Source organism: Telopea speciosissima, chromosome 7, assembly GCF_018873765.1.
Source record: "Telopea speciosissima isolate NSW1024214 ecotype Mountain lineage chromosome 7, Tspe_v1, whole genome shotgun sequence".
NCBI lineage: Eukaryota > Viridiplantae > Streptophyta > Magnoliopsida > Proteales > Proteaceae > Telopea > Telopea speciosissima.
In genome coordinates, this window is record NC_057922.1 from 37,228,998 (window position 1) to 37,254,299 (window position 25,302).

General features: G+C 38.4%; 2 protein-coding genes across 6 annotated transcripts; both read left to right on the forward strand.

Moving 5' to 3' along the window:
- The first annotated feature begins 3,914 nt into the window (after positions 1 to 3,914).
- LOC122667061 (probable E3 ubiquitin-protein ligase BAH1-like 1) lies at positions 3,915 to 7,231 on the forward strand. 3 transcript variants are annotated; one of them, XM_043863243.1, is made up of 7 exons: positions 3,915 to 3,948; positions 5,409 to 5,641; positions 5,754 to 6,008; positions 6,567 to 6,708; positions 6,826 to 6,880; positions 6,996 to 7,124; positions 7,159 to 7,231. In XM_043863243.1, exons 2-6 carry the CDS (start codon positions 5,447 to 5,449, stop codon positions 7,111 to 7,113), a joined length of 765 nt encoding a protein of 254 aa, XP_043719178.1. In that variant the 5' UTR covers positions 3,915 to 3,948; positions 5,409 to 5,446; the 3' UTR covers positions 7,114 to 7,124; positions 7,159 to 7,231. The 3 variants fall into 3 exon arrangements, with proteins under 3 accessions (XP_043719178.1, XP_043719175.1, XP_043719177.1); XM_043863240.1 differs by having other exon boundaries at positions 6,567 to 6,704; positions 6,822 to 6,880; XM_043863242.1 differs by having other exon boundaries at positions 6,567 to 6,704; positions 6,822 to 6,880; positions 6,996 to 7,190.
- A 7,012-nt stretch (positions 7,232 to 14,243) lies between these two features.
- Positions 14,244 to 25,029, forward strand: LOC122667925 (kinesin-like protein KIN-13A). Of its 3 annotated transcripts, none has more exons than XM_043864408.1 (13): positions 14,244 to 14,358; positions 14,472 to 14,740; positions 15,270 to 15,491; positions 18,482 to 18,667; positions 19,367 to 19,471; positions 19,592 to 19,669; positions 19,925 to 20,006; positions 20,473 to 20,635; positions 20,827 to 21,156; positions 23,035 to 23,253; positions 23,347 to 23,950; positions 24,074 to 24,139; positions 24,376 to 25,029. In XM_043864408.1, the coding sequence occupies exons 2-13, from the start codon at positions 14,525 to 14,527 to the stop codon at positions 24,559 to 24,561; spliced, it is 2,457 nt and encodes an 818-aa protein (XP_043720343.1). In that variant the 5' UTR covers positions 14,244 to 14,358; positions 14,472 to 14,524; the 3' UTR covers positions 24,562 to 25,029. The 3 variants fall into 3 exon arrangements, with proteins under 3 accessions (XP_043720343.1, XP_043720345.1, XP_043720344.1); XM_043864410.1 differs by having other exon boundaries at positions 14,265 to 14,353; positions 14,463 to 14,740; XM_043864409.1 differs by having other exon boundaries at positions 14,265 to 14,353.
- The last annotated feature ends 273 nt before the right edge of the window (positions 25,030 to 25,302 follow it).

Below are 25,302 nucleotides of genomic sequence, written 5' to 3' on the forward strand. Positions count from 1 at the left end.
CAAGATCTTGGAAGCCAACGAGGTCGATCCCCTTCGATCTTGGACTCCAATCTGAACTTCTTAATAGTTCAATGCAACGAAAAGAAGATGGGGATTCTGATGAAACCAAGGGATTTGGTTTGGACTTCGATCCCCCAAATCGACATCAACAATCGTCAAGTTCATTTTCACGGGCGATTGCTCCAATACCCCAGCCAGACTCGCCTTCGCTGATACCGTGGATGGAGTTCAATTGCATTTCAAGCCAAGGTCAATGATTCGATTCGTCCCCACCAAACCAGAAAAAAATGACGGATGTCTCACAATACGATTCCAGCACCAGAGAAACAAATACGACGTATCAGTGCGGGAGACGCAGGAGTTCGTGGGAGGTTTCCAAGAGAAGCGAAGGTTGGGCCGAATTGCAACATTGATGGGGAGAGGGGAGCTGCCATTCTCGACTCCATCGTTCTAGCCATCAACGATTGCAGGAGACAAGCAAGGGAGAGAAAATGTGGTGGTATTCCCATTGAATGCAAAGTCTTTGACCCGATGCATGAGCAGCATGTGACAACTTGGAATGCCATGATGGATGGATGTGGAACATATGGACTTGAGAAAGCTGCTGTTCAACCAGGTTCAAGGACAAGTGATTCGTTTCACCCATTTTTGGGGTCTTCGTCGACTCCTGTTGCCTTGTCGTTCGGAGTTTCTGCATCTGGAGCGAGTACCAGTTTGCCTCCAACCGTTCTGGGTGTCCACCACATGAGAGCCATAGGGAAAGCTGGGGACTGGTGTCCTCGGCCGCCACTGGAGCCACCACCTCATTAGAGCTTCTGCCGGAGCAGGAATACCGGTTCCTTTGCTGCGAAAATTTGTCTGTAGCTCAACAAGTGCACTGCAACTTGAATCCGCGAAGCCAAACTGCTGCAACTTGGAGCCACGAAACCTTGGAATTCCTTCAATTGGCACAGCTGTACAACTGAAAAAGCACAACAAACGAAGAAAAGGAGTAAAAGAACGGGAGAGAAATGTAATAGAGAGAAAAGAAAGAGAGAGGAAAGTAATAGGGAATATAAAAATAAAAGAGAGAAGAGGGAGCATGTGGCCATATTGCCCTTGCCACATGTTTGTTATTGCTGGTGTTTTAAACCAGCCTTGAATCAGTTAAGTCGATGGCAGAGGACTGAGTTGGGTTTGAACTCATGCATGCTCATAGATTGGTTGAAGATGGCGCGATTTTTCGGTGTCGATCCAGCTTTGTTTAGGTGGCTCTTCTTGGCTATGGTTTGTTTGGTGTTAGGGAAGTATGCTTGCGGTGCGTCAATTGTATGCAGCTGAACCTTGAGGACAAGGTTCTCTGAAGGGGTTGGCAATGTTATGATCATAAATAGTCATAGATAGATGGGTTACTGTGTTGGGTTAATCATTTAGAGGTAGATGGGTAATTTGTATTGGGTTAGTCTGCTAGGGGCAGTTGGGTAATTAGAGGATAAATGGTTGTTATAAATGGAGGAATGAAGGTCATGTAGAGGTATCCAAGAATTAATCAAAATCTCTTCTCTTATCTCTGTTCCAGGAGGTCACCACCCTCGAAGTGGTATTTTCCCTTCCCCTTTTCCTTCTGCAACTTAATTTCTTTCCTTCCCTGTTCCCTGTTTGTTACATGAATCAAAACTTTTTCTTTTTGAATCTCTTCCTCCAAGTTTAAATTTAGTGGAAGGCAACTTCCATGATCCATTAACTTGAAATAAAAGTTCTTTATAAATTTTCTCTCAGTACGTGATGATCACGAGAAATTACCAATAAAGAGGCCATAGAGATGGAAAATTTATCTGTAACACCTATGAATTCGATGCATTTGACCACTTGAGGGAGCCACATAAGCAACGGGTACGGAGGGAGAGCCACAGAAATTTCAAAAAAAAACTTCCCTCTTGCTCTCAGCTTGAGGATATTGGGAGTAGCAATTAGGAAATTAAACTTCATTGTTGGATCATCATAGATTAAAACCCATTTGCCAGAAATCTTTTTCTGTTTCCATTTAAACGAGTTTTTTCCTTTCGTTGGAGCAGAGATGAAGTTCTGCAAAACATATTAGGAGTACATGGAAGGACAGAAGAAGCCATTACCAGGGGTTGGATTGAAGAGGCTCAAGAAGATCCTGAAGAAGTGAAGGAGAGAGGTTCAACTACAGAAAAACATCAATGGGGTGCTTAATGTAGGTCAAACTACGGTCCAGGATTAAAGCCATGGTTCCCTAGGGAAACCAATTATAAACCAATTAAGATATACACGTCCTGGGTTAGCCCATGGTGTCCCATGGGTGCCCCATTTTAATTTCAGGGTTTCCCATGGTTGCCCATGGGAACCCTGGTGCATCCATGTTAGGGTTTTCCCTTCCGTCATGTGTCCCATGCAATTATGGAACGCAAATGGGACGGAGAAAATCATCTCTAATCCATCATATGGCAAGAGGGATCCATCTCATACTCGAATGCAAAGTGGAAATAAATTGATTTGAGTTTCTTTCACATCCCATGAATATATAATAATTAATAATAGGAGGAATTAATAAAGAATTGCTAACCTGGTGAGCCTCAAGTGTTGCTCCTCCAATAGACAATGGTTCTTCCTCCAATGAGCGTTTCAAGTAAACAGATCTGAACCTCCAATGGTGCTCCCAAGGTTCTTCAAGCCAATATCAGATGCTCTCAAATCCTTCAGCACAGATCTAGGGTTTCTCAAACCCTAACTCTCAATTGCAGTAGAGAGAAACTAGAAGAAGAAGGAGAGAGATCACAAGAGGGAGAGAGAGAGACCAAAACGCAGGAGAGAGGGGGCCAGGCCAAAGCATGGAGCACTGCCCCCCTTGCGTTTTGGTCCCCTTATATAGAGCTAGGGTTTAATTAAAACCCTGATAAGATTAGATTAATCCCTATGAGAGTCTGACTCTCTCTCTCTCAGTTTGGCAGTTCTGTTTAAACTTAAAGTGCTTCAAAAAGGTGAAGAAGCAAAATCTAATGGGGAAAAGATTAATTAGTTATTTTAATTAATATTTATGGATAATTATAATTAGCACCATATCCATTAATTAAATAAAGAACCATTTAAATTAGCAAATTCCAAATAACTCCCTATATGATAACAAATTATCATATACAACCCCCCACTAATCAACACCATCATTATGGGATCTAGGGCATGTACACATGAACTATCAAACCCCAATCCGTAGTACATGTCCATATAAGAGCGTCTGTGCATCTGATCGGGTCCCGCAAAACTCGATAAAACACTTTGTTCAAATAATCATATATAATCTATTATTTTATGTAAAATAGATTTTTGCAAAACCATTTCCAAAATGACACTGGATCCAAATTCTGATCCGACCATACACAGACAGTCTCAATCTTGGTGTTCCCCAATTGGGCAGTGGTGACCATGTTGAGTAACTCCTTCACTCACAAAGTGTTCACGCATTCCCAGAACACCGGCTTTGACTTGTTTGAGTCTCAGTCATTGAAGAACCAAAGAATACGATCACACTTTGCAGCGACAGGGTTCCCTCAGGCAAAGGGTGTCGATGACACATGTCTATCCCTTCCTACATCTGGCAGTAATACATGAGGGAATCGACAAAGTAGATTCTTTACCAATACACATATCAAACATGTGAGTATTGAGTATTCGCATTCGTACCCTGACATCACATGTCTAGGCATACCCAATGCGATGACCATATGATAAGGGTGACCAGCCCAAACCCTAGTCGTGACTACCATTTTAAGTAAAATTTACAGACACATAATGCTTAAACAGTTTATATCGCATGTGATAATATTAATCTAAAATGTATAAAAGTTCAATACAAAGAAGAACCGGGTTGAACCGGACCGAACCGGGTTTGATGGACACACACAAGTCCAACACTTAATGCCTCCACATGCCCCCACTAGTGCCTAGGTAAAATAAGTAGAATAAATTTCTTTTGACTTCATAAAAATTTTCAGTCACTCCATTTTCTATTTTCTAAGCTGGAACCAATTACCTTAATCCAACTTCAAATGAAAGTAAAATACCAAGCAGATATATGTTCAAATTTCGTGTTTGGTTTAATTTTCCATTTGGTCTTGTAAATCTTTTCATTGTTCGTAATCTGATTAAATTAGCATATACTAGATGTGAAAGATCATAAATGATTTTGCTGAATTTGCCTATTCATATTGGGAAACAGAAACATAAGTTAATTTGAAAACTTTGTTACTCTTGGTGCTTCTTGAAGAAGAGAGATTGGTAAGGGAGCTAAAAATTGAAAAAAGAGTTGGTTTGATCCTTTTTTTGGGTGGGTGTGTGTCTTTAACTCCTTAGAAATTAAAGAAAATCAAAATAAACAATTCAAATTTATCTGAATGTCCACTTTCAGCTTTGCTTTCAGACTTGCACATGCTCACAAAGAAAAGTGTGTGTTCAAGAACAAGCAACTGATAAGGAGTATTGGTGAAGAGTTCCAGTTTACACTCTCATCTCTCTCTGTCCCATTATAAATATATTTTTTGGGAAGTAGTTTTCTGTCTGGGAGTGTGGCCTACGCCAGCACTCCTGTGTGTCTATCTCTCTCCTCCTCAAAACAAGGGGGCAGAGATGTCTTTTCATATGGGGAAGAGAGAGATAGACTCATGGGAGTGCTGGCGTAGGCCACACTCCCGGACAGAAAACTTTCTCCCATATTTTTTTTTCTTTCTTTCTTTTGTCTATTCTTTTTCCCTCTTATTCTTTCAATGATGGGAAGTCATGGTTTGCAGAGTGGAGAAGCTTAAGAAATAAAAAAGGAGTAGGCCGGAGATTACTTGGGAAGAAGCAGTGACAAAAGATATGGATGTCTCAGGTTTAACAATAATATGGCTTTAAACAAGGTGGAATGGTGAAACAGGATTCACATAGCTAACTCCTTTTAGTTGGCAAAAGGCTTAGTTTTATGGGGGAGAATTTTACAATACAAGGCATTCATAAATGCCATGTGGTCAATTAGGGCCAATCCTGAATGGATTTTCTAGGAATTTTTATTTTGCCGATTCATGTCAATTTATCAGAATCAGATTAGAATCAGCAACGACTGATTCCACTGCCAGTTTTGAATCTTCCGAGTACTTGAACCCTGTGGTCAAAGCATCATGTAAATTAAAAAGAAGAAGAAAGACCTTTAGTGTCAGAGCTGAATTTGTGGAGTGCTAGCTATCTGGTATATCACTATTCCTGTGTAGACTCATTTGTTTCAAGGCATTCCAGAGTTATGGCTCTGTTGAATTATTTTTGAGGCTATTACATATTTCATTAATCTTCTACATTGTGTTCTATTGTGAGCTCACTGTCTCTATTCTCATTTATTTCAAATTTTGATGTTTATGATGCTAATTGATGTGTAGTGTGTGATGGAACTTTTTTCCCCTCTCTCCTAAAAGAGATGTCCACAGTTGTGAGCTGCTTTAACAAGCGTGCACAAAAATTGCTTGAGCTACACTTAGCATCAAGCTTCCGAAATTACTTCATGTGGAAAGGAAGGAATCATGTTTCTTTAATTCAAGAAGGCAAGGACTTAGTTACCTATGCAATAATTGATGCCATTGCTATCAGAAAAATTCTAAAGAAGTATGACAACGTATTGAATCTCTTTCTTTCGGTGGCACTGATAAAAGTATCAATCTTACATCATAAACCATACTACTGCTCTTTTTTTGTAACTTTTTATTATGGCCATTACTGTAAACAAGGTCCATTACTGTAGACAAGGCCAGGCTTTCAAATCGCAAGCTCAAAGTATGCATATTGAGATCCTTCAATCTCCTTGGCTGTGGGGGCTGATGGACTTCCACATCAACTTGAGGGAAACTAGGGCTAAAGCAAAGGCAGTCACAGGACTTCTTGAAAGCTGCTCACTTGTGTTCAATGATGGCAAGCCATCACTCTCTTGTGCAATCTTTGATTCAGTGAAGCTCGATATTGATCTCACTTGTTCTATATGCTTGGTGAGTTTATCTGGTTTTGTGAGTGAAGAGACCAACATACCATACCTACATGAGATACGTAGACAGGGTGTTTGAACAATTGCACCCAAACTTCAATCCTAACAAATGATCATAAACATCCATTAGAAAATTTTTCCTTAGACAGTGTCTTGTCATAATCAGGATGAGTGTTGGTATTGTATGATATCTCCTAAATGTTCTATTGTCAATTAGAGGATCTCCATCCTTCTGGGTATGTGGTCTTGATGTGTCAGATTCTTTTGGATACTGTAATGACCATGAGAACTCCTAGGTCCTAAGGGACAAACACTCACACATTTTTTGATCAAATTTAGTACCATAAGGGATCTTCTAGATAAAAACTATAAAATTTGAGGTCCATGATACCCTGTGTATTTGGACCTGGCATGCCATTAAGTTTTATCAATAATTTTTGTAGTATAATAATGGTTACCTTGTTTTAACTTGGAAAATTGTGAGGACATAACTGAAGGTTGTAATCAGTTTTTCTTTCCTTTTTAAATCTCTTGATTCTTCTATTGTTCCTAACAATAACAGGACACAATGTTTGATCCGATGTCTCTTACATGTGGCCATATCTTCTGTTACATGTGTGCATGCTCTGCAGCATTAGTGACCATTGTGGATGGACTAAAGGAATCAAATCCTAAAGCAAAATGCCCTCTTTGTCTAGAGGTTAGTACTATCTTCCTCATCCTTGTGATGCAAATGCAAACTCAGGAAGGACTGGTCATAGATGCATACAGTATATGATGTTCATGTTTTGTTAAATAACTTGTGAATTGATTTCAGGCAGAAGTTTTTAAAGGTTTTGTATCTATGAATGAGCTTAACATTTTATTAAGTCGAAGGTATATTTTTGTCAAACACTGAATTCCACACTGTAGCATGGTTACTAATATGTGGTGTCACCTCAAAATGCCTCTGTTTATAAATCTTTTTTCTTTGTTTTGCATCTTTTAACAGTTGCCATGAATATTGGGAAGAACGGCTTCAGACAGAAAGAAGAGAGCGGATTAAGCAGGCAAAGCAATATTGGGAATCCCAATGTCGAGCTTTCATGGGAGTTTGGTTGAAAATTTAAGATTTCAAGTATGATCTCAGTTTTGTATTCCAAACCTCTTCTAGCATCCCTCAGTCTTGGTGACAATCCATAAATAGATTTAGAGTCTTGGGATTCATTTGAAACTTTCTTGGTTCTTTCTTCTTTAGCCTTTGTTATCTATAACTCTGGTTAGTTCATGTCTTTTTTTGGATTTTATCTTGTATATATTTGTCGTGTTAGGCGCTTTTTGGTGAAGAAAATAGGAAATCTAGGAGATTATGTTGTTTTATTTCTGGATCTGTTGTTTGGTCATAAATATATTACAGAACAAAAACTATCATAAACAATTTGGAATTTTGGTAAGTGCAGAAATATAATAAAGGCATACGAGGGTTTACTTATATGGGATGCATTAAAAGATATAATGAAGGAATTGCAGAGGATTTTAATCCTATTGAGCTTCTCTTATGTCTTCAAGGCCTCTAGGTCCTTGAGCCTTAACACTCAGCTCTCTCTCTCTCTCTCTCTCTCTCTCTCTCTCTCTTTTGGGAATAATCCTACATTGAGTAACTCTGGGACCTTGCATGAATTCAAATGTTAGTTGGGCTTCTCCACTGAATAGCTTAAGCTTGGGTTGGATAACTCAACATGGTATCAGAGGCACTAAAACCAACATTAATGATAATCCACGTAAAGCCACTCAAATATATTGACTAACTCTAGAAGTGTGGTGTAGATGACTTCATATTCCAGTTGGGCTTCTCCACCTACTAGCTTAAGCTTTTGGGTTAATTAAAAATTAACTTGTAACTCATAAGCGGTTCGATATGAATGAGGAAGGTGTGTAGTTTGAATGCCAAGGGCATTCCAGTAAATACAACTATGCTGCATCATCAAGTTTTTTTTTTTTAAACCAAAATGCTCTCTCTTTGTGAACTTTATATCGAACTACCTTTTAAGGTTATGTTTGGTTAGCATTCTCTGAATGCATTATGGACCATAATGCATTTTGAGACTGCAAACCAAACACAGCATTGCCGTCTGGTGGTTGCTTCAGCCAAGTCATTTGATGATGTTCAAAGCTGGGCGATTTTACTGTGGTTGTCCAATTTTTGTGGAAAATTTGTAGGTTAGCTTATAGCTTATGGAGTACATATGGCTGGTTTTTCCCTCTTCATGATATGCGATTAGTACTCACTTGAGATCATCTTTTAGGTTTGGCCAAGTTTTTGTTTAATGCCTAATATAATTTGAGAAAAATCCTGTTGTAACCAAAGTTGGTGAAAAAGAAATTGTAAACTTACTTTTATGTTTTTCTAGTATTACATACTTCTTCCATTAAGGGTAAAATTCTGTCATTTCACATATGTATTTAAAAAGTGTGCAAAATCATACAACTCCTGAGAATGACAAAATGGTAATTTAAAAACTTTTTTTTTTATCTCGACTTAAAGAATTTTTTGGAATAAGACAAAGGGCAATCAAAAGAAAGTTACAATGAAGTTTTTTTTTTTTTTAATAGAAGTTCAACAAGTTACACCCATTAGTTTTTGTCAACGAGCAACTAAAAAGAATAGTTGTTTGTTAACCTATAAATTAATTTCAAAAGTAGAAACTCTAAATACAACAAAGATCTCACGCGTTTGGCTGGTCGGTGGTCGGTCCCACCTACAATTGAAGTGTACAAAACACTTAAATTCTGGGTTCACACCAGATTTTACTAGTTTTTGCATTTATTTATTTAGAGCAAATTAATTAGACCTCCCCTGACCTTTCTGACAATTCAAAGAACCTCTCCTGCCCTTCTGACAACTACTCAGTCTTCCCCTACTTTTTAATCTTGGTTTCACTTAGCCCATGTCCGTTAGTATTTTAATGCCAACTAATGGATAAATTTGAAAAAATTAAAAAACCTGAAAATTATACCTATTTTTCTTAAATTACACTATTGCCCTTACACCCTTTCCCTTTCTTTTCCTTTTTCTTCTTCATCTTCTTATCTACTACTCGGACAAAGATCACTGAGAAGAATGCAAAACTTAGAAAATCAACTATTTTTAATAAATACACATAATCTACCAACAAGTTTCTGTAGTTCTCAAAGCCCATCAAAAAGAAAATCTCACGGTTGACAAGCTTGAGGGCAGTCGGAACAAAAATTACAAGAGAAAGAAAATGAAACAAGCGAGACAACGATTACCCAGGAAGAGAAAACTCAAACCCGCCCCCGCCCCCCCCCCCCCTTTTCTCAAAAAAAAAGGCTCACTAAAAGTTCTTACAGATGTCTCTATCAAAAGAACCATTACTGATTCCAATAGATCCAGACAAGAAAAATAAAAACAAATTGTGCCTACCCAAGAATGGAGATCGAAAAGGGAATTTAGTCAAAGGCAGAAAATTCATAACCGATTCGATTTGGTTATGAAAATTCTCGTTTATGAGTTTTTGGGTATTTCATTCTTTTCCATCTAACATTATTGCCGTATCGTATTATTGCGCCGGATTTTTAAAAAAGTCTTATTATCGTACAGTCCGTTTGACTACCATACGTATCCGTTCCCATGTTATTGCCGTTCCCGAACTTACTAACTATGGGTCTGAGTAGTTGTCAGGAGGATATGGGAGGTCTAAATTGTCAGAAAGGTCAAGGGAGGTCTAAGTAATTTGCTCATTTATTTATTATTATTATTTTGATAAATATCAAAGCATTATATTAACAAAGAATGATCAGCACTCCCACAACATAATATTTTTTTTTCTCATTGAAATGTAAGTGATAAAGATCATAGAATAAGGGGGAAAAATCCTTGCTTGGTGGCACCCCCCTATGCCCTCTCACAGGGCACCGTGAAATGACACCCTTGGGCCTAGGTAGATACCCAAACATGCTTCCCCATTGGCCTAGAGGTTGGTGTGGAGACCATACGACCAAGTAACGATCTCTTGTCATAAAAATAATAAAATACATGGATAGATGACAAGATCTACCTCGGATGTAAAACCACATGAACAAAACTAGCAAGAATTGACCAGCATAACATTACTAAGGAAAATTATCCTCTCCAATTCCTTAAAGTGTGGCAATGCGGCAGTGCTAGGTGGAGATGTTGATACCTAGCAGCTACCGCATCCAACGGTCCATATCAATGAGCTCGGACGGTTGGATGCAGCAGCTGCCAGGTGTTGACTTCTCCACCTAGCACTCCAGCACTACCACACTTTAGGAATTGAAGAAGATAATAATCCCATCATTGGCCCTTGACCCCAAAAAAGAATCTTCTATTTTTTAAAATTTTTTTTTTTTTTTGTGGTATGAATTCTATTTTTTTTTTTCAAAGTGCTGAATGACTTGCATCTCTCTCTCTCTCTAAACGACCAATTTAGCTTGGTAATTGGTAATGAAGACCACCATCATGTTGTGTATTCAATAATAATGCTGTTATTTGGTAAACACTGGTGTGGGTCCAGGAAATGATATGAAAAGTTTGATTAGAATGTCCAATCAAACCTCTAGCTACTCAATGCCTTCTCCTATTTTTCTTCAAGCCATGTAAAATGATGTTTAATGATATTTATATGAAAAAATTTCTCCATATAAAATGTTCCCATGTGCTTTAATGCCTTCTTTTGTGTTTTATATTAAAATAAATAATGGAAAATTTTATTATGAATTTTGTTTTTCATATTTTTAAATGAAAACAAGCAGAGAGGAAAAAGGTTCTCTGAGCTGACCGCAAAGGGTAGAGTAACAGACACTCTCTCTTCTATGAAATGATCTATTTGGCTTCACACTCTTTTGTCTCTCTTCATTGGTGCACTCCTTATGAAAATTGCTCTCGATTGCTCAGATAACCTTCTCCCTTTTCTTTATTTTGTACTTTCTCATAATTAAAGAAACATTACATTATCCAATTTATGTAATTAGGGATTGTTAGAAAAACAACGCAACAGAATGACGATTTTACAGAAGACAACAAAGGGAAAGAGAAATCACACACACACATGACAAAGATTTTACGTGGCTCACCCTCGTAGGCTACATCTACAGCAGAGAGATAGTCTCAGATCCACTATTTATGTGAATGAAAATACAAAATCTCTCTCACAACCCTCTCATCTCTCAAAGAGAGAACCACTATTTAAAGATACAATATAGAGAAACACTAACCCATGAAAGTATAAAATTACCCCTAGAAGCCCACCCAGCTCAGTCTGATCCGGTTCTAAACCAATATAGGACGAAATACATCAAATTGAAGGTCTTGACGAACTCTTCAGGGATCAGCGCCTATGGCGTTGTAGTATGCACTTTTTGATCATTTTGATGCATTTCGAAGGCAAAACAGCCCACCGAAATAACAACAGTACTTTCTAGATTAGAACTGAGGAGTTCAGGCTTCACTAATAACAAGGATGTCCATAAATAATTGTCGGGGGTAGATTTGAGCTAAATCATGCATTGTGGATGTAGAAAGTATTGCAAGCCCTTTTAGGTAGACTTTTCTGCATCACTGGACAGTAAATGGTGCACTGTAACTAATCCTTTGGTCTTATCATTTTGTGTATTATTCTGGTTGACAGAGGATTTAGAGGATTTTGGATTGATGTCCAATTAGATAAAGCTACAAGGACTTAAGTTAAAATTAGAAGTGATGTATTATTCAAATTCACACTCAGATTTGTTGGGTGTCAACTTAATGCTTTTGATTAAAGCAAGGCTTTATTAACAGAAGTGTAGTACAAGGTATCATGGGAAGCCTAATCTGAAAGGGTTTGGTGGGCTCATAGTAAACTCCATCCAAACTTTGGCCCCACCATGAACATAACCACACACCCAAAAATCCAAAATGAAAACCCAAAATTCAAGCTTTAAAAAAAAAAAAAATGGATTGAATTGGTTCTAGGTTCCAAGTTCAAGTACCATGGTTCAAGGTATCGATATAGTATTGGCTGTATCGGTTGATATATATCACTATCGTTAGTTCCTGATATCGATACATGACCAATATGGTAGCAGTGCAACGATCTGTACTGGAAAAATAAACCAAAAAAATAAAGGTAAAATTGTTCTAAATGGTCCGTATTGATATCGATATCGATCGTTACGACACCATGATTTATATCCTTGGTTCCAACTCCAAGTAAGCAATGAGTAAAATGGGGGAGGGAGGGTGAAATCTTGTAAAGAAAAATCTTGTTTGAACTAAAGTTTTTTTTTTTTTTTTTGGTAGATGTTTGAACTAAAGTTGGGGAAGGGAAAAAACGAGATGTTTTTATAATGATCATATAATATGCATAAGTTACCTATAAAATTTCACATGTGCTTCATGCCTGCCCTAATTTAGCTTAGTCATTATTATCATTCATCCGCCAAAATTACTGCTACACCCTTGGGTCTACATGAAATTGCAATAGTTACCTTAACGAGGGTTGTGCGTGAGGGCATGACCTTATTTTGTTAGGAAAAAAATCAATTGAAAATTACAATTTTATTGGTAAGAACTAACAATTAAGGAGAATGTTCTCTGTGCTGGGGGCACAGGCTATGCCCAGACACATGGGGGTGGGCGCAATGAGCACCCTGCGCTACGGCACAGAGAAAATGAGCCCAAAAATTAATTAGATTATTAATGAAGGCAAATTAGGTCCCATTAACATGAGAAATACACTAAAACTAGGTACATTTCACATGCAGATTCGCAGACTGGGGCCTTGTTTGGGTCAGACTTGTATTTACAAATTAGTCGGGGATTGCCAAGCAGAAATCCTCATGCCAAGCCAATGAGAGCACCAACTCCGATTTCAATACAGGAGGTCAAGAAGAGAGGGTGTGAGAGGGTGAATGATGTCGGCTGCATAACCATCATTTTCCCTTGTCTATTAAAAAAAAAAAATTGTCATTTTCCCTAATAAAGTGTATGGAAAAAGTTCTCTGAACCGTCGAGACATGGTCTGTGTCTCTCTCATCTGAAATAACCTCGCTACCCTTCTATGTATGATACCATTTTATCCAACCCCAATGATGCTCCCCAATCCTCTTTTTAAATTTTAATTCCATCTTAATGGTAGAATAAGAACAAACCCATACCTTTTTTGATAGTGAAAGGATCATTTATTAATGCGAGAATGCGAGATTGCTCAAGGTGTTTTTATAAACTTCAGACAACCAAGGAGTAGAATTCTCCTATTCCGTCCTCTTCGCACATGACAGGTCCTTCTATGCCAAGGAATCAGCAACGCTGTTAATTTCGCTGGGAACGAACCACATATCGTCCCAGGCAATATGTCACCTATGGCTGTGACGTATATTACTACCTTGAGTAACTCACGGGGGAGTTGAAATCAAGACAGATTTACAGGAAGGTCTCGGTAGTAATAAAACTGTTAAAAAACAGAATACCATCATCATACGGTCGGTCATACCAACCAGGCAGGAAAGAGGGACAGATTCGCATGTAAAAAAATGCCTGACACTTGAAAGGGTAATATGGTAATTACAACCTAAAATACCATTTTAAACTTATTTAAAAAATAACCACCTTGTTCATAATGTCAACTTAATTTATGAAAGCTTAAAAAATATACTTTGAAAGACTATTTTACCCCCCTCCACCACCGCCCCACCCAAAAAAAATAATAATTTATATAACAGTTTTTTTGGTAGGAGGTAAAAAAAGGTAAAGTGGCGTCTGTAAATTCAGAAAGATGTAGGGATATATTGGTCAATTTACTGTATACAGCCGTTTTATTCACATTTATAAAAGATATCTTCATAAAAATAATATTATATGAAAGCGTACTCCCGCGTGCTGGTTTCAGGCTCTGCCATCATCGCAAGGAATTGCAGAGAGAGAGAGAGAGAGAGAGAGAAAGAAAGGAAGCGAGGACGAAGAGAAGGTTCCAAATCCTCTCTTATTTGGCTTACTTTGGGATTCGCTGCTTTGATTTCTTGTGGATCTATGTGAAAGTATTGAGCATTTTGAAAGAACGAACCGTGACAGCAGATCGTCCACGAATGAAAATTTTGCTTTGGAAATAATCCGATAAGGTTTCGTCATTTGTTCTTTCATTTCCGCTTTTTTTTTCGATTTTGTATGGTTTATAACAGTTAAAAATGTCGAATATTTAGTTACCATGATCTAAGGTTAGATTTTGAATCGGAATCGTTTGCATTTCGGTCTCTTAGATTTGAATTCTCTTCGATTGCAGATCCAGTGGCCTTGAATCTCGATTGGTGAGGAACCACGTTAATGTTTTTCTTGATCTTCGAATTTTCCCCGCATTGTGAGTATAATTCGTTGAGATCAGTAGATTTAGGGTTTTCTATGGCCACTTATTAAATCTATTGCCTCTTTTTTTCTTTGGAATATGAAGTGTTGGATTTATCTTCCTTGCAGTGGTTGTCTATAAAGTGTGAAAATTGGCTCCTCAACGCCGCTCGCAGCGCCACATGGGTGGCCAGATGCAACAGAGCAATGCCGCTGCTGCTGCGGCTGCTCTGTATGATCATCCTGGGGGGACGTCTCTGCATAATGCAGGGCCTGCAAGCGATGCCGGCGATGCAGTCATGGCACGGTGGCTCCAGTCTGCAGGATTGCAGCATCTGGCCTCCCCTTTGGCGTCGACTGGCATTGACCATCGTCTTCTCCCCAACCTCCTCATGCAGGTACGACAATGCTACTCCATTTCCATTTTATGTAAAGAAATGGAAGGTCTATTTTTCTTTGAACCGACCATGATCTGGATAAGCATTCCCATTTGTCTGGAGCAAGGGTTGCTTTTTCCCACTTCTTTTAGTATCTACTGATGGTAAAAGAACAGCAATTTGCATTTCCATTACAATGTCACTTTATTTGCATTTAGGCTTGCGTTTATGATTCACTATTACTTTGTGGTAAGCATATGCTCTTCCAAATTGTTTCGTTTGGTTTTTTGCTTATTTAATTTTTGTCCATCTGCATTTAATTTTTGTCTGTCTGAACCTGATCACAAGGTTGCCTCCTAAATTTCCAACTGCTGGGAATTGGAAATTGAAATGCAATTTTGGTTAATTTTTGCTCTCCCTTTCGGTTGTTGTTGTCTGATACCTGGTGTTGATGGTATTATAATCCTTTTTGGCATACTATATAAAATATTTGCATATCCTATATTAGTTTACTCAGATAATAAATGGCCAACTATTGCTGTCATTGTAGGGTTATGGAGCACAATCTGCTGAAGAAAAGCAGAAGCTTTTTAAATTATTCCGGAACCTCAACTTGAATGGGGAGTCTGGTTCTGAACCATATACCCCTACTGCTCAAAGCTCAGGAGTGGCTGCTGTGACAGAAGGTTTCTATTCCCCTGAACTTGGAGGTGATTTTGGAGCTGGCCTTTTGGATCTTCATGCTATGGATGATACCGAGCTTCTTTCTGAGGTACAGTGTTCACTTCCACTGCTACCGAACTTGTTGATATAAGAGTTGTATAATATACAAGCTTGACAACTTAATTCCAATAGATTCTTCTAGGGATTATTTTAAGCATAGTTGTCAAGGCTTCACCTTGGCGTCCAAGTGCCTTGGTCACCTTGTGTCCAGGCCCCCTCCAACCCTAGACACTGTGACAACTATGATTTTAAGCTTAAGCCAATTAACCAACTTCCAAAAGTAAATCTAACGACGTGCAATTTTCTTTGTTTGTTTAATTCAAGACCATAGTTAAGGGTTGCATGCATGAATCCATGGCGAAGTTTAGAAATATTTACTTGGGGTTTCTTCTCTATATTATGACTTTCTTTGATGATAATTTTAAGTCACCATAAAAGTTCTCCAAGCGTTTGAGAAAATGGGCACACAGGCAGTTGTTTCTATTCCTCTAAATGGGATTCAGTTACTTTCACTCCCTGAATAGGATCAGTCCAATGAGAACAAACGAGTGTAGAATCTGTAGATCATAGTTGACATGGCATCTAGCCGACCCAAGGCGTTGAAAGGGGGCGTGGACGTCAAGGTGACTTGTTTGCCTAGGTACCCAAGGCGGTCGTCCAGAAAGGGGCACCTGGACGCCTAGGCGTGTTAAGCCTTGAAAACTATGGTGTAGATGAAGTTTTTCTTTCTGTTGATCATGGACATAATTTTTCTTCTAATGGTCCATTAGGGTGCCTGAATTCATGGTACTAAAGAACTGGAAAAGAAAAAAGAACCTTCAATTGCAAGTGTTTGAGACAATAATTTATTATACTAAGGTCCCTTAAAAAATAATTTAGTATACTAGGTGGTGGAGAATCCTGTTTCTTAAAGGGTGATCTGAATTCTAAAAGTCAGTTGTCCGGCCACCAGCTGCCTGTGTGTATGTTTCTCTTTTGATTGTCCTGTTCCTGCGGGTAAGACTAGAAATGGAAATCGGCCTCCAGCCTAGAGAGGAGACAGGGAGGAGCACAGATATGTTAGAGATGGGTCAGTTAACTCTTTTGCGGGTAGAAGTCAATTGTCATATGGGTAGGGGTCAGAGGAAGTAATAAAGCAATGTTACCGTATCTGGATGATCAGAATAGGTGCAAAATGTTATAGGGTCTTATTCTTGAAAGTATGTTTGGCTGGTAGTTTTTGGTGTTTGGGAGCCAGCAATGTAAGAAATTGAAAGATGGTTCTAATACAGCAGATGGGAGACAAACCAGCTCACATGGATTAAGGAGATTGGGTGTTGGTAGGTCAATGTGTCAATGTTTTTATTTTGCCACTATGTTTCTGGTTTCTTGGGAATTTTCAAGCCTTGATGCATGTTTGCTGGGTTTCTGTCAGATTGATAAGTGATGCGATGAAAAGGATCTTGTTGAGATGGCGGTACTTATTTTGTAGCCATTTTGTAGGGATAATCTCCACAAGGTTAGGGATGAAGAGCAATGGAAATTCCTCTGTAGTTAATGTAGCTTTAGGAGGAGAGGAAATGGAGATTTTGTCCGCTAGAATGCTTGATCCAATGGTGGCTACAAAATAGAGAATTATAGACAGACAGTTGTGAGGCTAGGGACAACCCTAAATAAATTGGTTAGGATGCTATTCTTTTTTTTCTATATCACTGGGCAATGGAAATAAAAAATCTAATGAGTGTTTGAGGATTTAGCTTGCTGTACTCCTCGTATATGTGAATTGGTTCCTATCTTTGGGACCGGCTTGTGCTTCTTGGAAGTTGCAGATAATGATGGAACTGCCTCAGTTGATCAGAGTTAAAGGACTGACCTCTATCATGCTTTGTAGAAGGCTACAACAGTATACTGATTTTTTCGACGCATCACATGTAAAGAATATTATGGTAATCATTTTTATATGATATCTTTATGTTGTGGGAAGGAATGTCCGTATGTTTAACTTTTATTTATTCTAGATACATTAGAATATGGCTTCAACGACCTTTTATGGAGACAAACCAGTTGTTGGAGTTGGAATGGTGAAATAGGACTCCTGTCGCCAACTCCAATGAGTTAGACAATGCGCTTAGTTGAGTATAGTTGAAGGGGATTAGAGGAACTGTGAACATCAGTAGGATAATGAAATGCAAAACTACTAAATTAAATAATAAATGAATAAAAAAATGTGCTGATTTTCGATCCATGTTATCTTACTTTCATGGATGATGGCAGTTGTAGAGTTATTGTTGCTAGAGTTTTTGTTAGTTCTTTTTCAGTTATTTTATCTCTGATCTAATGCTCATGATAGGTTCTAACTTGCCCCTTGAGATCCAACCTTATGTGCCAAGGCACCAAGTCTCAAAACTTGATGATCATACTCTCGACATGTTATAAATTTCAGTTATTTCTCATGTCTACCTTTATATATTCCATAATCTCACTTTTTACCCCCTATGTTCTATATTTCGACCTTTATAACCCTACATTATAATTGTATATTTATATGTGTATATATGGCCCAAGCGTCAGGATGGCTGGCCACCACTGTGGTTCACTTTGGTGCCATGACAACTTAAAAAGGGCGTACCCAGTGCACAAGACTCCTGCCAATGTGGGGTGTGGGGAGGGTCATAATGTGCGCAGCCTAACCACCGCTTCACAGAGAGGCTGTTTCCCGACTCGAACCTGTGACCACTAGGTTGCAATGGAACAACCTTACTGTTGCGCCGAGGTCTGCGACCTTACCAGTGCCATGACAACTTTGCAGGGGAAAATGGTATAGTGGCTTTTAATAACTGGATGTGTTTAAAAGAAAATGCCATTTTGTGGCCTGGTTGGTAGAAACTAGAATTTGAGTGGAGAGAAGTTATGAGGTGTGCTCTGTTTCTCCTTCTACCATTTTCTTGGTTGTTTCATCCTCCTGTCACACATCATTTCATGATCATTTCACATATGTAATGGCATAGTTCAATATATATATTTTTTCTGTTGATAATGTTGTGGTTATCCTGTTGGCAGCATGTTATGTCAGATTCCTTTGAGCCTTCGCCTTTCATGCCCACTGTCGCAAAGGGGTTTGATGATGACTTCGATGCAAATAGTAGTAGGCAACAGAGAGTGCAAACAGATGCCTCAACTAGACTACCAACAAACGAAAAAGAGGCTAGCACAAAAGAGAGCAATGTGGCTAAGATTAAAGTTGTGGTATGTTGGTTCAATTTTTAGTATCTGATAATTGTCTGATGATTTTATTATTTGGAGCTTAATTATTTAGTTCTTTTTTACCTCAATTCAAAACTGGGGCTTATGAATCGCCTACTCTCCTGTGACCAGATGCATAAACATAATAAGCTATAGTCTCATTACTCTAGACTGCCTTCTTGTTTGTGTTTTGATATATATTTTCAATATTTTCAGGGATTTTACTGTATACTCTATGTTATATTCAATGGACAATGTCTTTAATCTCTTTTGAATATTAGGTATCTTGAATTCTATTTAATCAAGTTCTAAGAAGCATTGGCATGCTTTCTGAACTGTCTGTCTGATGATGGACCCTTATTGCTCTACTGCTCTTGTTGACTATATGACCCTTTTTCTGCCCACATGGGAAGAAGGCCACATGGCTGGAACTTGCCAAATTTCCAAGTTGTGTATATTAAGTATTCCAGATCAGTTGTACTCATACACCAAGCAAAATTTGTGCTCACGCTTAAATTATTTTCTTTACCAAATAAAAGGAGATGGAGTATTTTCTCTTATCGTGGTCAGCTATTGGTGGCTTAAGTTGTGCTTGTACCTTTTTTGCTTCTTTGCAATTGTTACATGATTCACAAATATATGCAAGAGAGGTTTTTCTTTGTATATATTATTTTCGTGTTCATATTTTGATATTTGTCTCAGGTGCGGAAAAGACCTTTAAACAAGAAGGAGCTTTCAAGGAAGGAGGATGATATTGTAACAGTATATGATAGTGCGTACTTAACCGTTCACGAACCAAAATTGAAGGTTTGGACATTGCTCAGTTCCTATTACATGTGATGCAATCCATTTTATTATGCTTGATGGAAAGTGGGGCTTCTTCTCACTTGATGTAGAAGAAACTAATTTTTTGTCCTGTGATGGAAGGTGGACTTGACTGCATACGTGGAGAAGCATGAATTTTGTTTCGATGCTGTTCTAGATGAACAGGTTACCAATGATGAGGTAACCATCTTGTTACCTGAGTTTGAGTTTAAAATTTGATGTATCTCTAGGAAAACTGGCCATTGTTTTTGGTTTATCATTTTATCATCTTTGATGTTGTCTATTTAAACAGTTCTGTTATGTGGAAGGCATTCATTGTCTGTTGTAGTCATTCTTAAACCAGTCATTACTCGCTTAGTGTAAACTATAGCCTCTGATATTACTTTTATTTAATAACAAAAGATTTGATCACCAACCTTTGCACTTTATGGACAGGTGTATCGTGTAACTGTAGAGCCGATTATTCCTACCATATTCCAGAGAACGAAAGCAACATGCTTTGCATACGGGCAGACAGGTCTGTAGAGATTGAGGCATTCTTTTCAATATTGGACCCTGTAGTCTTACCTTGCATGTGTAAAGGGTCAGACTATTGTTGGAAAATGCATTGGCTTGCATTCTGGTTGAAAGTTACTGAACATGTAAAATGTTGTTTTCAGCCATTATTATTTGTTTTGTTTTAAGGCAAAAAATTGTTAGATTTTAATCTACCCAAGCTCCTTTTTTTGGCTTTCTTCCCAGGTTAATAGTCATCTTATCATATCAAGGTTTATCATTCTTCTCAGTTATAAATTGCTGTGGTCATATGTTACAAAACAGTTTCATTGTTATCATCATTAGTTCTCTTATTTACAATTTACGAATGAACAAATAAATTCTTCCAGTTAATTATTGTACTTAGGTTCAATTTTTTTTTCCTGGAAGCTGACTGAGTTTTGAATTCCTATATAACACTAATTGAAGTACCTCTACTTAATTTTTAGGTAGTGGCAAGACATTCACCATGCAACCTCTGCCTTTGAGAGCAGCAGAAGATATTGTTAGATTGTTGCATCAGCCAACATACTATAATCAAAGATTTAAATTGTGGCTTAGCTATTTTGAGATATATGGAGGGAAACTCTTCGATCTGCTCAGTGATAGAAGGTCAAATTTCTTTGCTATTGCTTGAATGCTTGATTGATTCCTTTTATGGCATGGGTCTTAGAGTGCTGATATCTGATTACAGCCCCTCTGTTCATTTGGTAACTATGGGAATCATAAAATAAGTTGCTCATTCCCTGAGAAACGGGTCTCATATCAATGAATATCTGAGAGCTTTAAATTGTGTTAAACAGGAAACTTTGTATGAGAGAAGATGGCCGGCAACAAGTTTGCATTGTTGGACTGCAGGAATTTGAGGTCTCGGATGTTCAAATTGTTAAGGAATACATTGAGAAAGGAAATGCAGCAAGAAGTACAGGATCTACTGGTGCGAATGAGGAATCTTCAAGATCTCATGCTATTTTACAACTTGCCATTAAGAAGCACCGTGAGATAAATGGATCCAAAAGGCTGAACGATGTTGATGAGTCCAAGGGTGGGAAGGTTATTGGGAAGATATCTTTTATTGATCTTGCTGGTAGTGAACGAGGTGCTGACACTACTGACAATGACAGACAAACAAGGTAATTTTTTTCTCTGCTAAAACCAGTGTCTATTACAAACAGCAGGGTTCCTGCTTTTAGTTTCTTGCATGAAAGATTATAACATGCTGAGATGCTTACCACCATTTTTCTCAAGTCACTAGTTTTCAGATTGTTTTGCGTAGTTGCTTGTGTCTGTTCCGTAAAAAGCTATTTGAGCAACTCTCTTTAACTGGAGCACATTATTTTTATGCATCGCTGCTATAAACTGCAAATTTGGGAATAACTGGGACATAGATCACTAGGACAATCCATCAATGACATGCTGGCATCACTAGCTTGTGCAAGTTGCACATAGGAAGCTTTAGAGAGGACAAGAAGGATCTCCATATGGTTTTTATTGACCTAAAAAAAGCATATGACAGAGTCCCTAGAGAGTTAATTTGGAATATACTAGAGAAGGGAAGGGTTTCACATAATTAAAGATATGTATGATGGTGTGGTGACTAGTGTAAGAACTGTGGGGGGTCAAGGTAGTGAATTCCCAATTTCAATAGGGCTACATCAAGGATCAGCCTTAAGCCCTTATTTGTTTACGCTTATAATGGATGATTTAACCTGACACATTCAACATGAGGTTCCTTGGTGTATGTTTTTTATTGATGATATTGTGTTGGTGGATGAGACAAAAGTAGGGATTAATGCCAAGTTGGAGTTATGGAGATCGACTTTGGAATCAAATGGTTTTAAGATAAGTAGAACTAAGACAAAGTATATGGTGTGTAATTTTAGTCACACTAGGACGGTTAAAGAGGTGGTGAATATCAATGAGAGGGAGATTCCATAAAGTGATTATTTTAGGTATTTGGGTTCAATCATAAATAAAAAATGTGATATATAGGATGATGTTGCTCATAGAATTAAAATAGGATGAATGAAGTGGAGAGGTGCGTCCGGAGTATCGTGTGATCGGCTTATTCCTTCAAAGCTTATAGGACTGTTATATGACCGGCCATGATGTATGGTGCAGAATGTTGGGTAGTTAGAAGCGTCAAGTAGAGAAACTAAGTGTAGCGGAGATGGGTATGTTGAGATGGATGTGTGGCAAAACTAGGAAAGATAAAGTAAGGAATAACCATATTAGAGCGGATTTGGGAGTCACTCGATACATTATAAGCTACGAGAAAGTTGTTTAAGGTGGCATGGCCATATACAATAGAGGCCTTGGGATATTCATCTTTCGCGCATCTCTCTCCCCATACCATGTTTGTTGTACCAAAGGTTCCGACCGATGAAAGCGGATTTGGCCCTCCTCTGATTCAGGAGCTTGTTTTGTAGTCTTTAATTAGAAGAAGCGGTTGGGGGTCGGAGGCTGGTGGGCTGTAGCTGTAATAGTGAAGAAAAGGCATGCAGTTCTTCGCTGTGGGCCAGCAGCACTATGCCCCAGTACGGACTACAGAAGAGTGATTTGATTCAGATTGAAGTATCTAAAAGAGGCAGGGCAGACCTAGATTAACTATAGGAGAAGTGGTGAGGAAAGGCATGCATAGCTTAGGCCTTGTATAATGTATGACTTCAAATCGAACTGATTGAAGAGCAAGGATCTATGTAGCCAAGACCCCATTTAGTTGGGATAAGGCTATGTTGTTGTTGATGTTGTTGCTTGTGCAGGTTGCACAATTAGATGGTCATGCGAAGATTTAGAAATAATGACTATCAGCACATGAAAAAAATCATGAAAGTGTGTTGTAAATGAATATTTGATCATCAGTTTCCTCTTGTATGTGATCTCCTTGTGGGATTCCTCAGATAGTGGACCGTACCTGCATGGCTGCATTATACACATTGAATGTTGTGTGAAGGCTTCTCTTATTTTTGTTTGGTGATTTTAATTTCACCTGTTTGCTTTTCCCTTTACAGGATTGAGGGAGCAGAAATTAACAAAAGCCTTTTGGCCCTCAAGGAGTGTATCCGTGCACTTGACAATGATCAGATTCATATCCCATTTCGTGGGAGTAAACTCACTGAGGTGCTCCGCGATTCTTTCGTTGGAAATTCTAGGACTGTTATGATCTCCTGCATTTCTCCAAATGCAGGTTCCTGTGAGCATACTCTCAATACATTGCGATATGCAGACAGGTACCACTGTGTTGAATGTGAACTAATCAAATACCGCGTAGAAGCGGAGTTATCATTCATTTTTTTTAATGATGGTAATTGTTGTGTAAACAGAGTTAAAAGTCTTTCTAAGAGTGGGAATGCAAAGAAGGATCAGGGTGCAGGTTCATTACTGCCAACAAGTAAGGAATCTTCATCAGCATCATCTTTGGCTGTTGCTGTTGAGCCTGAGGATGTTTATAGCCAGACTCAAGAAATGAAAATGGTGGATATGGGTAAAAGGATTCCAGAGAAAGAAAACTACTCTCACAATTCTGGTGCTGATTTTGAGAGACAATCATCTTGTTTGCCATCGAATTATCCCTCTAGTGGAAGGGAGGAACCTAGGGTGGTTTCAGGCTCCTTAGAAAAGGAGAGGACCAACATCAGATCTGCTTTTGGTGGTTCTAATAGCCAGAAACCATATTCTTCTGCCCAAAACTCAAACGATATGGTGGAGGAGAAAGTACAAAAGGTATCTCCACCTCGCAGGAAAGTTAATAGGGAAGAAAAATCAGAGAAACAAGGAAACTGGACTAAAAAGGATAGTGGGGGACCGGACTTGTCCACAAGTTACAAACCGCAACATACATATGATTCTAATCTAAACAATATTGGTTCAAGACAGTATGAACCAGAACCATCCCGGCAAGATGGAGACATCAATGCAATACTTGAGGTAGGGTACTGATATCAAGCTGGCTCTAAGTTCATACCCCTTTCTTTCTCTCCTAAGTCAAATCTGGTGTGGGAAGTTAGCATTAGCAAGGACTTAGAAACTCTCATGTTTTCACTGGTACAGGAAGAAGAGGCTTTAATTACTGCTCATCGAAAAGAAATTGAAGATACTATGGAGATCGTCCGTGAAGTAAGTCCAGAATTCTACCTTAAATGTATCATCTATTTATGGGTGTGAAAACATTTTAAATTACCACAGCTGATATTTCTACTTTTACTTGGTTAAACTATCTTTGCTGATTGCTCTATAATGAAGAGTTGTTGAGTTGTTTTTCTATTAGTTCCTGATTTATAGAACTGAAGCTTGGGGATTATTCTCTACTTTCATTTGCATATTTTAATATGTCCAGTTTTGTTGCATATCAGGAGATGAAACTATTGGCAGAAGTGGATCAACCAGGTAGCCTGATAGACAATTATGTGACCCAGTTGAGCTTTGTGTTGTCACGGAAGGCAGCAGGATTGGTTAGCCTTCAAGCCCGCCTTGCAAGATTCCAACATCGTCTAAAAGAACAGGAAATACTTAGTAGGAAGAAGGTCCCTCCTCGTTAAGTTGTTTTTCTGTGACCCCTCCACTTTCTCAGCCACTTCAAACTGCCCTTAATTTCTACCCGTCATTGGTGTCACCATTCTGTGCTTTTAACCCCTTATGTCATGTATCTTGTTGCCTTGTAAAAATATTTCATTAATGTCTTAATTGGTTCCATCCCTGTGGAGATCTCACTGCAACTTGTAACCAAGCATTTGCAACGGCAATTTCTGTTCCCTTGACACAGTTTTTCAAGCTAGGAACAATCTGAAGAAGGAATTTGGTGACTGGAAAGCCAATGTGTAGCTTTGGCTTTTAATGGTGCTAAATATGCTCAATTTGGCTGGAGAATCATGGTTGGGTTCAGGGATATATGATTGTGTAATCAAATCTGTAATTTCAGAATTCAGATGAAACTTTGCTATGTTCGTTTTTTTATTGAGTTTTAAGGAATCACATGACTCGGAGACACTACAGAGGAAATTTAACTATCCGTATAGAAAATTTACCCACATGCCACAGAGAGGGGAAAGGTCACAGTCAGAAGACTCGAACTCGAGACCTCCTAGTGAGTATGGGCATGAATTGCACCACAGCTCACCAACTGCGTTAGGCAACTGTTATTGAATTTTTTTTTTTTTTTTTTTAATTTCCTCCTGCGTGCTTTGGATATAAGAGAACCACGTGAATGATAATTTTTTTCAGGACAGCGATTGGTATGGCATGCAGATTTCTGTCCAATGGCATCGTGGTGAATCAGGGAA

Bases quoted from the DNA above. Each gene is read 5' to 3' on its own strand.
- LOC122667061 (XM_043863243.1), top strand. From the start codon at position 5,447: ATGTCCACAGTTGTGAGCTGCTTTAACAAGCGTGCACAAAAATTGCTT. The intron at 6,709-6,825 runs GTACTATCTTCC...GATTTCAGGCAG, and splicing joins CCCTCTTTGTCTAGAGGTTA to AAGTTTTTAAAGGTTTTGTA. The intron at 6,881-6,995 runs GTATATTTTTGT...ATCTTTTAACAG, and splicing joins AACATTTTATTAAGTCGAAG to TTGCCATGAATATTGGGAAG.
- LOC122667925 (XM_043864408.1), top strand. From the start codon at position 14,525: ATGGGTGGCCAGATGCAACAGAGCAATGCCGCTGCTGCTGCGGCTGCT. The intron at 14,741-15,269 runs GTACGACAATGC...CTGTCATTGTAG, and splicing joins TCCCCAACCTCCTCATGCAG to GGTTATGGAGCACAATCTGC. The intron at 23,951-24,073 runs GTAGGGTACTGA...TCACTGGTACAG, and splicing joins ACATCAATGCAATACTTGAG to GAAGAAGAGGCTTTAATTAC.